The 14,745-nt window shown below is 42.5% G+C and overlaps 1 protein-coding gene across 3 annotated transcripts; it reads left to right on the top strand.

The window, feature by feature from the left end:
* Nucleotides 1-1,741: 1,741 nt before the first annotated feature.
* LOC135546998 (uncharacterized) lies at nt 1,742-9,353 on the top strand. Of its 3 annotated transcripts, none has more exons than XM_064975559.1 (10): nt 1,742-1,977; nt 3,419-3,736; nt 3,896-4,155; nt 4,300-4,602; nt 4,814-5,134; nt 5,373-5,480; nt 7,242-7,316; nt 7,518-7,592; nt 7,675-7,706; nt 7,786-9,353. In XM_064975559.1, the coding sequence occupies exons 3-10, from the start codon at nt 4,128-4,130 to the stop codon at nt 7,828-7,830; spliced, it is 987 nt and encodes a 328-aa protein (XP_064831631.1). In that variant the 5' UTR covers nt 1,742-1,977; nt 3,419-3,736; nt 3,896-4,127; the 3' UTR covers nt 7,831-9,353. The 3 variants fall into 3 exon arrangements, with proteins under 3 accessions (XP_064831631.1, XP_064831629.1, XP_064831632.1); XM_064975557.1 differs by having other exon boundaries at nt 5,373-5,489; XM_064975560.1 differs by lacking the exon at nt 5,373-5,480 and having other exon boundaries at nt 1,744-1,977.
* The last annotated feature ends 5,392 nt before the right edge of the window (nt 9,354-14,745 follow it).

Genomic DNA, 14,745 nt, shown 5'->3' with positions numbered 1-14,745 from the left:
TTTTATAGACTCTGCAATCTGACCCCATATGTTCATCTAAAAAGACTGTTCATCTCCGGACCTCTGCATAGGCTTATTGTAACAAAGGACAGAGGTTATCATTTGTACTTGAGAGGCTTTCTTGTAGATTATATTCTAACAGAGGTCTCTGTTTCTTAGAGCCAAGCACAGTGACGGTGGTCAGAGGGGACAGGGGGTACCACCCTAGTAATACTGGTTCTGCTGTTGAACACCAAAAGGTAAGAAAACACTCCCTCTTGGATACTCTCCATAGAAAAGAACAGAGGCATCCAACCTAACCCAGAAGAAATGGAAAAGATACTGCAGGTACCATCTAAAATGACTGAATTAGACAGTGCATATCTTTCTCATTCATTTGGGACAGAGGCATATATCTAGCCTACATGTGGATTCATCTCCACGTTAATCTTCAAACAACTGACAAACTTAGATCACCAACATCCACAACATCACCGCTGGCCAGATCCACCTGTTCACACCCTCATCACCAACATCCACAACATCACCGCTGGCCAGATCCACCTGTTCACACCCCCATCACCAACATCCACAACATCACCGCTGGCCAGAACCACCTGTTCACACCCCCATCACCAACATCCACAACATCACCGCTGGCCAGATCCACCTGTTCACACCCCCATCACCAACATCCACAACATCACCGCTGCCCAGAACCACCTGTTCACACCCCCATCACCAACATCCACAACATCACCGCTGCCCAGATCCACCTGTTCACACCCCCATCACCAACATCCACAACATCACCGCTGCCCAGACCCACCCGTTCACACCCCCATCACCAACATCCACAACATCACCGCTGCCCAGACCCACCCGTTCACACCCCCATCACCAACATCCACAACATCACCGCTGGCCAGATCCACCTGTTCACACCCCCATCACCAACATCCACAACATCACCGCTGCCCAGACCCACCCGTTCACACCCCCATCACCAACATCCACAACATCACCGCTGCCCAGACCCACCCGTTCACACTCCCATCTCCAGCGCCCGTATCACTCTGCCACATGGCTCTGCCACAAACTGCGCTATTTAGTTTCTTTCCACCGCCCACACACTTTTAACATTTAGATAATAAAGCGTTTGACCTTTCCATTGTTTTAACGATGGAGGATTGGTTGACTTACAGTTTTAAAGTATGTGTTTTTTCAAGATGATTGAGGAGAAAAGTATCGTCCAACCCATCTGGTATCTCACTGCACCCTCATATGTCTTGCCTTGGATTATGCAGACAGATGAGTTAAAAGGAAGTTTACATTGTAATACATCTGACAGACAACTTTCTAGCTCCGCCTATAACTTTTGGACATCATAGCATTCCTAGAAGGCATGGATTGTTGAGTCATTGTTAGTTAAACACTTATGACATGACTCTGTCGATGTGCTGTAGAATTTATGGATGGTGTCTCTTGCGTAAGTAATTCTATACATTAGTTTATAATGGATTAAGCGTACATTTTCGGTAACTGTCATTTCAGTTATGTTCCAACATTCCCTTGGCAACAATGTCTCAGCTTATTTCAGCATCCAGTAATGGGGAAGGTATTAGTAATAGAGAATGATAAAAGGACTTTCGTAAGATGCTGACCATAATGTAGCAAGTTCAATGTTCTGTTTTCCAGCTTTTGTTCTAGCCCTTAACCCCAGTCTGACATACAGTATAGGGTCATGAAGTATCCTCAGATGTGCAGTCAGTTTATTTTGCATTACATAATCTGTAGTTTTATTTGGACTTCCTCTTTTCTTCAGTCATTTCCTGTAGAAACTTAACAGGGCCCTCATTAATGATGTGAGTTTGCTACTGAGCAAAGAGGGGAACAGAACAGACAGTAACATGGGGAAGGACAGAGGCTCTATGAGTGTGAGGTTGTTGTGGATCCTGGTGTGGATAACAGCATACGGTCAAGGATTCTCAGCTGAAGGTGAGTAACGGGTTTTTGGTTGAATTATCAAGATCATTCTTGAGTGTAAAATAAAAAGAAATCTCAATTTAAAGTTTGGCATACAAGTACAATGATAAAGCTATCGACCAGTCATTGGAGAGGGGGGGGTCTGCTGTGGCCTTTAATAGAGAAAGGTGAATTATATTATATAGATTTGGAGAAAGAGGGGGGGTCTGCTGTGGCCTTTAATAGAGAAAGGTGAATTATATTATATAGATTTGGAGAAAAGGGGGGGGTCTGCTGTGGCCTTTAATAGAGAAAGGTGAATTATATTATATAGATTTGGAGAAAGAGGGGGAGGGGGGTCTGGGGTCTAGAGAAAGGTGAATTATATTATATAGATTTAGCCTTTAATAGAGAAAGGTGAATTATATTATATAGATTTGGAGAAAGGGGGGGGGTCTGGTGGCCTTTAATAGGAAAGGGAATTATATTATATAGATTTGGAGAAAGAGGGGGAGGGGGCTGTGGCCTTTAATAGAGAAAGGTGAATTATATTATATAGATTTGGAGAAAGAGGGGGAGGGGGTCTGCTGTAGCCTTTAATAGAGAAAGGTGAATTATATTATATAGATTTGGAGAAAGATTTGGAGGGGGGGTCTGCTGTGGCCTTTAATAGAGAAAGGTGAATTATATTATATAGATTTGGAGAAAGAGGGGGATATAGGGGGTCTGCTGTGGCCTTTAATAGAGAAAGGTGAATTATATTATATAGATTTAATAGAGAAAGGTGAATTATATTATATAGATTTGGAGAAAGAGGGGGAGGGGGTCTGCTGTAGCCTTTAATAGAGAAAGGTGAATTATATTATATAGATTTGGAGAAAGAGGGGGGGGGGTCTGCTGTGGCCTTTAATAGAGAAAGGTGAATTATATTATATAGATTTGGAGAAAGAGGGGGAGGGGGTCTGCGGTAGCCTTTAATAGAGAAAGGTGAATTATATTATATAGATTTGGAGAAAGAGGGGGGGGGTCTGCTGTAGCCTTTAATAGAGAAAGGTGAATTATATTATATAGATTTGGAGAAAGAGGGGGGAGGGGGGTCTGCTGTAGCCTTTAATAGAGAAAGAATTATATTATATAGATTTGAATTATATTATATATAGATTTGGAGAAAGAGGGGGAGGGGGTCTGCTGTGGCCTTTAATAGAGAAAGGTGAATTATATTATATAGATTTGGAGAAAGAGGGGGGGAGGGGGGTCTGCTGTGGCCTTTAATAGAGAAAGGTGAATTATATTATATAGATTTAAGGGGGGTCTGCTGTAGCCTTTAATAGAGAAAGGTGAATTATATTATATAGATTTGGAGAAAGAGGTGGGGGGGTCTGCTGTGGCCTTTAATAGAGAAAGGTGAATTATATTTTATAGATTTTTTGTTGCTTTTTATTGTATCATTTTGACACATTTCTACTCTCCACAGTAATGTCAAAGAACATCTTTTTCCTTGCCGAGTCCAGAGGAAGAGTCGCTGTCCGAGTTTCCCCCGTGGTTCTACAAGGGACAGAGCACCGATTCCACTGGATATGGACATCACATGATGGCAGACACTCAAACACCACAATAGCCAATATCATTTCATCCACTTGGGAATATGTATCGAACACATTGGGTTTTTCAAAAGGCAGTGGATATGATCTTTCCATCAGCACCAACTTTGAAAATGCTGGAGAGTTTGTGTTCATGCAAACCAAACCAGCTTCATTTATTGTGACGAGGTTTCAGGTGTTTGCTTTCAAAGGTATTGTGTTTCAATATGTTTATTGTTACTTTTTCAAAACCAGAATTGGAGTCAAACACAAGCATGTTCCTTTTGTGTTTGATATCACTAAAAACACATACTGGATATGCCAACAAGGATGTTTGATTTGTAAATGTTAACCAATTATTTTGTTTGCAGTTAAACCCTTTGTATGGCCTTCATTTCGTCTGGGTTCTGATGTGAGTTTTAGTTGTGAGCTGTCCAGCCTACCAGAAGGAACCACACTTCAGTGGGAAAGAGAAGGAGATCCCACGTCTAACACCACCTTGTATTACAACAACACTGTCCACATGGTCATCCATAGTGTTGATCAGAGCAGCAAGGGAGATTCAACTGCACTCTCAAACAGAATGGAACATTGTTATATGAAATGTATAATACCTTGAATGTTGAGAAAAGTAAGTTAGCTAGATTCATGGATATTATCAGTAATATATGTATTAATTAACAGTAACTGCAGGTTCACTCATCATGTGTAGATTAACTTGATTGTTATAGATATTCTTCGTCATAGTGTTTTTCTACAATGTTTTTTTTCCCAGGCACATTCAAAATGCCAGTAACTTTGTTCAGAGAGAGCAGCAACAGCAGTGAGGTGGAGATGATGTGCAGGTCTTCATCCTCGCACAGAAAAGCCTCCTGGACCAAGCGCTCATCTCCAGCGGAAGCACCTGCTACTCTGACATCAGATGATAGACTAGAAGTTGACCGGTTCTCATCTCCCACGTTCAAACATAAAGATTTTCCCCTGAGACTTTCACCAGTGGAATTTGAGGATGGAGGAGTGTTCAGATGTAATTTTAATAACAACCTTATGTCTTATGTTCAACTCACAACCATTCAAGGTAACTTTGCTTTTGTCTATAAACAGCATTCAATGAGAGAACAAACACTCTCTGCTCAAGTAACCTAATGTTGGTTCTCTGATTGTCAACCACAAAATGACATGTTTCATTAACCAGATATATACTAGGCCTACATTATTATTGTTATTATTACAGTATACTGTTCTTTCAGAGGGGAAAGTTCAGTTATGTTTTCTGTTCTCTGGCCCAGTCTCTGAATCTAGAGGCCCCCCTGGTGGCCAGTCGGTGGTGTTGAAGTGTGAAGTGTCGGAGGTGAACGGTGACCCTGTGACCCTGGCCTGGCTGAGGATGGAGGGGAGGACGGGGCTAGTGGTCAAAAAGGGCATCCTTACAGAGAATCAACCCAACTGGACACTCAGTGTGACCCTGCCCAGCCTCCAAAGGGACCAGCTGGACTGGCAGTGTGCAGTGTTCAGAGAGGACATGCTCAGAGCGAGTGTTCCCCTCAGACTCCGTGGTGCTGGTGGAAGATCTGGGATACCAGGCCTAGTGTTACCATCGCCTCTGAAAGGTTACTAATGACCATAGTTGATTATAGTAGGTCACAGTAGATCACATCCTCTGAATGAGTAGATTCAGTGAGACATCATGATCATAAGCAATATAAAACCAATAACCAAATCAATGTCTCCACCTTGCAGTTTGTCCCCCACTATACTGTGATGCCTTTGGAGTCATAGCAAAAGTCATAGTAAGTCCTCAGCTGTCTCATTTTTAGCATGTTCTCTTTCATACTCGGTTTCCAACAGACGACACCTTGCAGATTTCGATCATTGTGGCCTGTACAGCGTTGGTTGTTGCCGGGATACTGATTGGTGCTCTGGTGTTCCACCTGAAGAGGAAGAAGACAGACCCAGGTAAAGACTGTTAATGACTATAACTACATTAACAGGGCAGACTCTACTCCTGATAATGACTATAACTACAGTAACAGGGCTGACTCTACTCCTGATAATGACTATAACTACAGTAACAGGGCTGTCTCTACTCCTGATAATGACTATAACTACACTAACAGGGCTGTCTCTACTCCTGATAATGACTATAACTACAGTAACAGGGCTGACTCTACTCCTGATGATGACTATAACTACAGTAACAGGGCTGTCTCTACTCCTGATAATGACTATAACTACAGTAACAGGGCTTTCTCTACTCCTGATAATGACTATAACTACAGTAACAGGGCTGTCTCTACTCCTGATAATGACTATAACTACAGTAACAGGGCTGTCTCTACTCCTGATAATGACTGTAACTACAGTAACAGGGCTGTCTCTACTCCTGATAATGACTATAACTACAGTAACAGGGCTGTCTCTACTCCTGACTATAATAATGACTAATAACTACAGTAACAGCTGATAATGCTGATTCTACTCCTGATAATGACTATAACTACAGTAACAGGGCTGACTCTACTCCTGATAATGACTATAACTACAGTAACAGGGCTGACTCTACTCCTGATAATGACTATAACTACAGTAACAGGGCTGACTCTACTCCTAATAATGACTATAACTACAGTAACAGGGCTGACTCTACTCCTGATAATGACTATAACTACAGTAACAGGGCTGTCTCTACTCCTGATAATGACTATAACTACAGTAACAGGGCTGACTCTACTCCTGATAATGACTATAACTACAGTAACAGGGCTGTCTCTACTCCTGATAATGACTATAACTACAGTAACAGGATAATGCTACAGACTCTACTCCTGATAATGAATATAACTACAGTAACAGGGCTGTCTCAGTAACAGGGCTGTACTCCTGATAATGACTATAACTACAGTAACAGGGCTTTCTCTACTCCTGATAATGACTATAACTACAGTAACAGGACTGTCTCTACTTATGATAATGACTATAACTACAGTAACAGGGCTGACTCTACTCCTAATAATGACTATAACTACAGTAACAGGGCTGTCTCTACTCCTGATAATGACTATAACTACAGTAACAGGGCTGTCTCTACTCCTGATAATGACAATAACTACAGTAACAGGGCTGTCTCTACCCCTGATAATGACTATAACTACAGTAACAGGGCTGACTCTACTCCTGATAATGACTATAACTACAGTAACAGGGCTGACTCTACTTATGATAATGATTATAACTCAGTACTTATGATAATGACAATATAACTACTGATAAGACTATAAACAGGGCTTTCTCTACTCCTGATAATGACTATAACTACAGTAACAGGGCTGTCTCTACTCCTGATAATGACTATAACTACAGTAACAGGGCTGTCTCTACTCCTGATAATGACTATAACTACAGTAACAGGGCTGTCTCTACTCCTGATAATGACTATAACTACAGTAACAGGGCTGACTCTACTCCTGATAATGACTATAACTACAGTAACAGGGCTGTCTCTACTCCTGATAATGACTATAACTACACTAACAGGGCTGTCTCTACTCCTGATAAATACTATAACTACAGTAACAGGGCTGATTCTACTCTTGATAATGACTATAACTACAGTAACAGGGCTGACTCTACTCCAGACCAAACTTGTCGGGTTCCTACATCTTAGGTTTTTGCCAAAAATTGTGTACAAATGTTTTTCTATGATCTCTTTTTTCAAAGCTGTGACATCCCTACCACTTACTCAGAAGAATGACCCAGTCTATGGTAACATCAGTGATCCACTAGCACACCAAGGTATCTCTTTCTTTACTTTGGGAGTGATATGATGTACAATAGATAAGATATAATGATATATTGTATAACAGAGGTACGAGAGAGAGGCGTAAGGGTAGAGAAAGGATGAGGTTGAGATCATAGAATTACATATAAGAACTCTTAATATGATCTCTCTGGTTAAGATAACTGATTAACATTTAGGCATTTTGTATGTTTCAGAGTTCCAGGGAGGACAAGATGGCAATGAGGAAGTTCATTACTCCGAAGTTGCTTTGGGTGAACCCAGGCTTGGTGGTGAGTAGTGGGTTTGGAAAAGTACAATGGTTCCTAGAATGTAAATTGAAGCGTAACAATTGGCATTTCTTGTCTTTTTCAGATCCCAACAGAGTCACATCAGGGTCAAATCACGTACGAATAGCACTTTATTCAAATTATTATTTAGCTGTTTTGTATGTTCTTTGTGATTAACTCATATTATTGTCCATAGGTACAGGAAGGGGGTGCTGTCATCTATTCGACGCTCAACATATAAAAACACCTGTCTTTGGTTCAATTATTTGAATTCCATTTCGTTAATTTTTTTCTGTGAGCTCAATGTGCACATTGCGCAGCTTTTCAAGAGATAAATCAGATCCAGCCTGAACTGTGCGATGTAGTAGGGAGTTTCCATCAGGCCAATATTCTGCATAGTTTAGCACATAAAACGTGCCAATTAACTACAATGACCGCAATCCATTGAGAATCTACTTGTCCTGTCTCTGCTTCTTGTACTGTATGCCTGCCACGGAAGAGGCAGAATGCAGGATAGTGAGGGGATATAGAGAGCAGGTGTTGTTCACAAGATATCTCTACCTGAAAATGTATGATCTAAGTCCAAGTGATTGATAGTTGGTGTTCAGCAGTCATAAAAGTATGCTTTATTTAATTTGAAGAACAACTAAAATAGTGATTTTGTCAGACAGCGTAGGCAGCAGCTCTATAGTGATGATTTGGAATGAAATAATGAAGTCATCAAATTAAACAAATGTTATATACACAACTGAAATATTTGATTAAAGTAAAGGCTTGTAAAAAATGAAATAAGTGATAGGCAGTAATGGGCAGTAATGGGCAGTCACTACCACCATGGGACTTGTACTGTTTGTTTTATTCTGTGTTCAACACAAATAATCGAAACCGAAATGGAAAACCATGATTATTATTTTTATTATCAAACTAAAATCACACCGACCTCAAAAAGCACTAATCTTCAGCACGAATGAGAGACAGATGGTTATTCGACCATTGATAACACGTTTATATAGCAGGATGCTTAAATAATTTACCAATCTAAAATAAATCTATCTGACATGAGCTGAATTGACGGACTATCATGACTGACAGAACAAGAGAGAAACTGCTGCTGCACAACCTCAGGTCCAAATTGCACCGTGTGTATTCTATCATTATAACTTGAGACCCCGACTGCTTTCCTGGGGAAATTCATCAGAGGGACTTCAAATGGGGGCTGTGGGACACCAGTTGCCAAGCCCTGATCTAGTAGAATTCGCTGGTTGCACACTATTGAGAAACAGAACGGTCTTTCGAGAACTACGTACATTTGACAACAGCTGATAAATCCACTTAAAGTGACATGTACCAAATTGAACAAATAGCTGGAATAAAGTTTGCGCATTAAATGACGGATTCTCAGTATCGATGTAGTATGTTGATATTTGTTGCTTAGGGCATTCGTTTTTACCAAATTATAGAGTTCTAAATAGTATGTGGTATGATTAATACACAGTATTTTGTTTTAGTAAGTAGTATGCAAGACAGATTTCGGACATGACCATAGTAGAGTGATATCCATACTAAGACACCCATGTATAGACAGCAGGTGGCGAAATTGAGGAATTTCACATAGCTGTAACTGAAATAATTTTGAATTGCTGTAGATCTTGCATCATTGGGAGCAAACGACAGTAATGTTTTTGTATTTTATAGATGTATATTTTGTATGGAAAGTATCTTTAGATTGGTATTTTGAAATAAATACGATCCTTGTAAACAGAATTCAAGTCATTGTATAGGTGAGTGCAGTTGCATATGCTACCAGGAGAAGGCAATGTTGGAAAGACAATGTTTTGCAAGAATACAGTACATGAGGTTTTATTTTTTTAAATTGAACTTTAATTCGAGAGAGGAATAATGCATTTCTTTCAACCTTCTACCCTTTTCCTTTGCTATCTCTAGTTCCGTCCCTCTAAATGCAATGAATAGTCTGCACATAGAAGGAATGTTTTTAAACACAGACAGGTGCTGAGTCTAGCACCAAAATCCCTCCTTTTTTGTGCAGAGGTGTGTGTGTGTGTTCATGCATGGTTGTGTACACACACACACACACACACACACACACACACACACACACACACACACACACACACACACACACACACACACACACACACACACACACACACACACACACACACACACACACACACACACACACACACACACGTAACGGATGTGAAATGGCTAGCTTAGTTAGCGGTGTGCGCTAAATAGCGTTTCAATCGGTGACGCCACTTGCTCTGAGACCTTGGAGTAGTAGTTCCCCTTTGCTCTGCAAGGGCCGCGGCTTTTGTGGAGCGATGGGTAACGATGCTTCGTGTGTGTCAGTTGTTGATGTGTGCAGAAGGTCACACACACACACGCACACGGGTATGGGCGAAGGGACTGTCTAAAATTTTACTGTTACACACACACACACACTCTCTCGCTTCTGTGTGGGTCTGCGTGTCTTGTGTTAGCATGTGGGAGCTATTGAAAGGATTCAAGGTCTCCTGAAATGAAGTGTTTTATACTTGACTCAGAAAGAAGGAATGGGAAACAAAACCTTATTTCAATTCTCACTGATATGTAACAATGGTGTTGTGAAGAAAGTGACAGCCACAGGTGTTGAGAGGAGAATGATTCAAGGTGAAGACCTATTCTGCCTCTCACCGTGCATGGCTCCTTTCTCTACAATCCTCTTAGCTGCAATAGGACTATAGTGTAGCATCCATGGTCTCAGGCTGGAGCTTTTTCTGTAGCTGTCTGGGTTAAGACAACACATAATAAGCAGTAATCTTTTGAAAATAATATTATGTATTGTTGAAGGAATTGCTGGCCTCTATTAGTGACATGTTTTATTTTTGAAAGCCATTATACATTTATTTTCCCTTTATTCGGTATGAATACTATCCTCCAATAGGGGGCAAGCCTGTACAGTTTAAAGCTTTTACCATTTTGTGTGCAGTGTCTTTGCTTCTCTGTGATCGCCTCACTCACATGGATGTATATCTACACTGAAACACATGCTAACACACACACGCATACAGACCTATACATCTGAACATGCACATACAAAAACAGACACACACACACCACAATATATTCTATTCTGTAGGAGAACATGCAGAGGAAGGCATGTCTATCTCTTGTTACCAGTGCGTTGTGTCCTCTATTTAAGGCAATGTTTACCCAGCTCTCACAATGCACTGCTACCTTACAGATGGCCTGCCAGACACAGTCATACCCTTTAGCTCTGTGCCTGCATCTCTGTCTCACCCCCACTGATACAAACCAGTGTGTCCAGGGGACCTAAACCAGGGTGTCCAGGGGACCTAAACCAGGGTGTCCAGGGGACCTAAACCTGGACCTAAACCAGAACCTAAACCATGACCTAAACCAGGGTGTCCAGGGGACCTAAACCAGGGTGTCCAGGGGACCTAAACCTGGACCTAAACCAGGGTGTCCAGGGGACCTAAACCAGGGTGTCCAGGGGACCTAAACCAGGGTGTCCAGGGGACCTAAACCAGGGTGTCCAGGGGACCTAAATCAGGGTGTCCAGGGGACCTAAACCAGAGTGTCCAGGGGACCTAAACCAGGACCTAAACCAGGGTGTCCAGTGGACCTAAACCAGGACCTAAACCAGGGGGTCCAGGGGACCTAAACCAGGACCTAAACCAGGGTGTCCAGTGGACCTAAACCAGGACCTAAACCAGGGTGTCCAGTGGACCTAAACCAGGACCTAAACCAGGGTGTCCAGTGGACCTAAACCAGGACCTAAACCAGGGTGTCCAGTGGACCTAAATCAGGACCTAAACCAGGGTGTCCAGTGGACCTAAACCAGGACCTAAACCAGGGTGTCCAGGGGACCTAGACCAGGACCTAAACCAGGGTGTCCAGGGGACCTAAACCAGGACCTAAACCAGGGTGTCCAAAGGACTTAAACCCTCACACACAAACTAAGGGCTGCAGAGATTTGTAGAAAGACTACTGTGAACATGATATGCTTTAGAAAACAGCACACTTGCTGAGACGATGGTGGCAAATTATCAATAGTGCTGGTGAGGAGGGGATAGGTGTTATGTGACCGTGAAGGGACTCTTTATGTAACAGTGAAACCACTGCAGATAACCTGGTTTGATATGCTGGTGCTCACACAGTGACACACACAGCAGCAGTCAGGAAGCTGAGTAGGGTTATCTAGAGCCAGTAGCTTGGTTGACCATCAGTGACCATCAAACTACTGAATTACACTAAATGGCCATGGCAACACTCAATGACCATGACAACACTACTTAGTGACCATTAGACCAATGAGTGACCATCCTATAGCACTGAGTGACCCTCCTGTACCAATGAGTGACCCTCCTGTACCACTGAGTGACCCTCCTGTACCACTGAGTGACCCTCCTGTACCACTGAGTGACCCTCCTGTACCACTGAGTGACCCTCCTGTACCACTGAGTGACCCTCCTGTACCACTGAGTGACCCTCCTGTACCACTGAGTGACCCTCCTGTACCACTGAGTGACCCTCCTGTACCACTGAGTGACCCTGTACCACTGAGTGACCCTCCTGTACCACTGAGTGACCCTCCTGTACCATTGAGTGACCCTCCTGTACCACTGAGTCTCCTGTACCACTGAGTGACCCTCCTGTACCACTGAGTGACCCTCCTGTACCACTGAGTGACCCTCCTGTACCACTGAGTGACCCTCCTGTACCACTGAGTGACCCTCCCGTACCACTGAGTCTTTCAGTGTGGACATTCAATTAATTTACCTTTATTTTACTAGGCAAGTCAGTTAAGAACAGAAAGAGACCTTCCAGGAACAGTGTCCATCCAACCAACTGTCATCCTGGAAATGAGGGAGAGAGTGAGTGTGAGTGTAAGTGAACGAGTTGTTACAGGCACAGAGCAAGAGACCTCCTCCCCTGCCAACCTCCAAGTCATTTAGCTCTGCATGCTGTCTGGAGTGGAGGTGTGGGGACCAAATTCAGCGGCGTGCTGATGTGTGTCTGAGTGCTTAAGAAGAAAGGAACTTCATGTTTTACTAGAATCACTCGGAACCACTCAGGCTGTCGCCCAAACTGCAGCCCATTCCCTATGTAGTGCACTATATAACCACTCTGGGTGCTGCCCAAACGGCAGCCCATTCCCTATGTAGTGCACTATATAACCTCTCTGGGTGCTGCCCAAACGGCAGCCCATTCCCTATGTAGTGCACTATATAACCTCTCTGGGTGCTGCCCAAACGGCAGCCCATTCCCTATGTAGTGCACTATATAACCTCTCTGGGTGCTGCCCAAACGGCAGCCCATTCCCTATGTAGTGCACTATATAACCTCTCTGGGTGCTGCCCAAACGGCAGCCCATTCCCTATGTAGTGCACTATATAGGGAACAGGGTTCCATTTGATACAGGAACAGTGATATTGTTGTAAAAGGACTGGGCTTCATCTCTTGTCTCTTATCTCTTGTCTGCCCAAACGGCAGCCCATTCTATGTTGCTAATTGCTCCACTGGGATGACTGCCGCTGTGTTATGATGTATTGTGTAGTATGACATCTGTGGGCCAGATAGACTGACTGTATACATGGATTACTCATTGTAGTGGGACACAGAGCCTCATGCAGTAAAACGAGTGTTATTCTGAAGACGACAGTGAAATGAGTGTTATTCTGAAGACGACAGTAAAACGAGTGTTATTCTGAAGACGACAGTAAAACGAGTGTTATTCTGAAGACGACAGTAAAATGATTGTTATTCTGAAGACGACAGTAAAATGAGTGTTATTCTGAAGACGACAGTAAAATGAGTGTTATTCTGAAGACGACAGTAAAATGATTGTTATTCTGAAGACGACAGTAAAATGAGTGTTATTCTGAAGACGACAGTAAAACGAGTGTTATTCTCTGAAACGGCGACTATGTAGTGCACTATATAGCGTTATTCTGAAGACGACAGTAAAATGAGTGTTATTCTGAAGTGCGACAGTAAAACAGTGTTATTCTGAAGTGCGACTATATAAAACTGAGTGTTATTCTGAAGCGACAGTAAAACACTATATAAGTGTTATTCTGAAGCTGCCGAAGTAAAATGCCCATTATTCTGAAGTGCGACAGTAAATGAGTGTTATTCTGAAGGCGACCCAAACGGCAGTTATTCTGAAGTGCGACAGTAAAATAGTGTTATTCTGAAGGCGACAGTAAAATGAGTGTTATTCTGAAGTGCGACAGTAAAATGAGTGTTATTCTGAAGACGACAGTAAAATGAGTGTTATTCTGAAGCGACTAGTAAACCACTCTGCAGTGTTATTCTGAAGACGACAGTAAAACGAGTGTTATTCTGAAGACGACAGTAAAACGAGTGTTATTCTGAAGACGACAGTAAAACGAGCGTTATTCTGAAGACGACAGTAAAACGAGTGTTATTCTGAAGACGACAGTAAAACGAGTGTTATTCTGAAGACGACAGTAAAACGAGCGTTATTCTGAAGACGACAGTAAAATGCTGCAGTGCACTATTGACAGGAAATCCATCCACACATAGGATTTGTCCCAAATGACACCCTATTACCTCATTAGTAGTGTTATTTGACCAGGGTCAACAATGAGTGCATTCTGAACTGGGAAAGATGGTGCGATGGTAGGATGCAGTACAGTATGATGATCATTACTCCCACATCCTCCCTGTGTTTCATCGTCATTAATAACCATCAATAGACAGTATGATGATGTCTGGTCTGGGAGTTTAGCGCGTCGAGTCTGTGAACTAGGAAGTGACTGGGTCGATGTCCATGCTGGGGCACAACAGACTGCAGTGAGTGTCAAAAATATGGTCCCGCTGTCAGTCTAGTGTTCTCTCCTTAGACTTGTCTCCGTCATTCTCTCTCCTTCTCAATCTATCTTCACCGGGCTCCTGAGTGGCGTAGCGGTTTAAGTCACTGCATCTCAGTGCTAGAGGAGTCACTACAGACCCTGGTTTGGTCCCGGGCTATTGCTCCAGCGCACAATTGGTCCAGTGTTGTCCGGGTTTGGCCGGGGTAGGCCGTCATCATAAAATAAGAATGTGTTATTAACTGACTTGACTAGTTAAATAAAGGTGAAATTTTAAAAACAGGCAGATAGAA

Source organism: Oncorhynchus masou, chromosome 10 (assembly GCF_036934945.1).
Source record: "Oncorhynchus masou masou isolate Uvic2021 chromosome 10, UVic_Omas_1.1, whole genome shotgun sequence".
Taxonomy (NCBI): domain Eukaryota; kingdom Metazoa; phylum Chordata; class Actinopteri; order Salmoniformes; family Salmonidae; genus Oncorhynchus; species Oncorhynchus masou.
Note: the sequence above shows the minus strand (reverse complement) of the source record. Positions and strands in the feature narration are given on the sequence as shown.

What these genes read in the sequence shown, in the direction of transcription:
- LOC135546998 (XM_064975557.1), top strand. Translation starts at nt 4,128, where the DNA reads ATGTATAATACCTTGAATGTTGAGAAAA. An exon ending in TACCTTGAATGTTGAGAAAA is followed by an intron (nt 4,156 to 4,299) that starts GTAAGTTAGCTA and finishes TTTTTTTCCCAG; the next exon opens with GCACATTCAAAATGCCAGTA. An exon ending in TGATCCACTAGCACACCAAG is followed by an intron (nt 7,317 to 7,517) that starts GTATCTCTTTCT and finishes TGTATGTTTCAG; the next exon opens with AGTTCCAGGGAGGACAAGAT.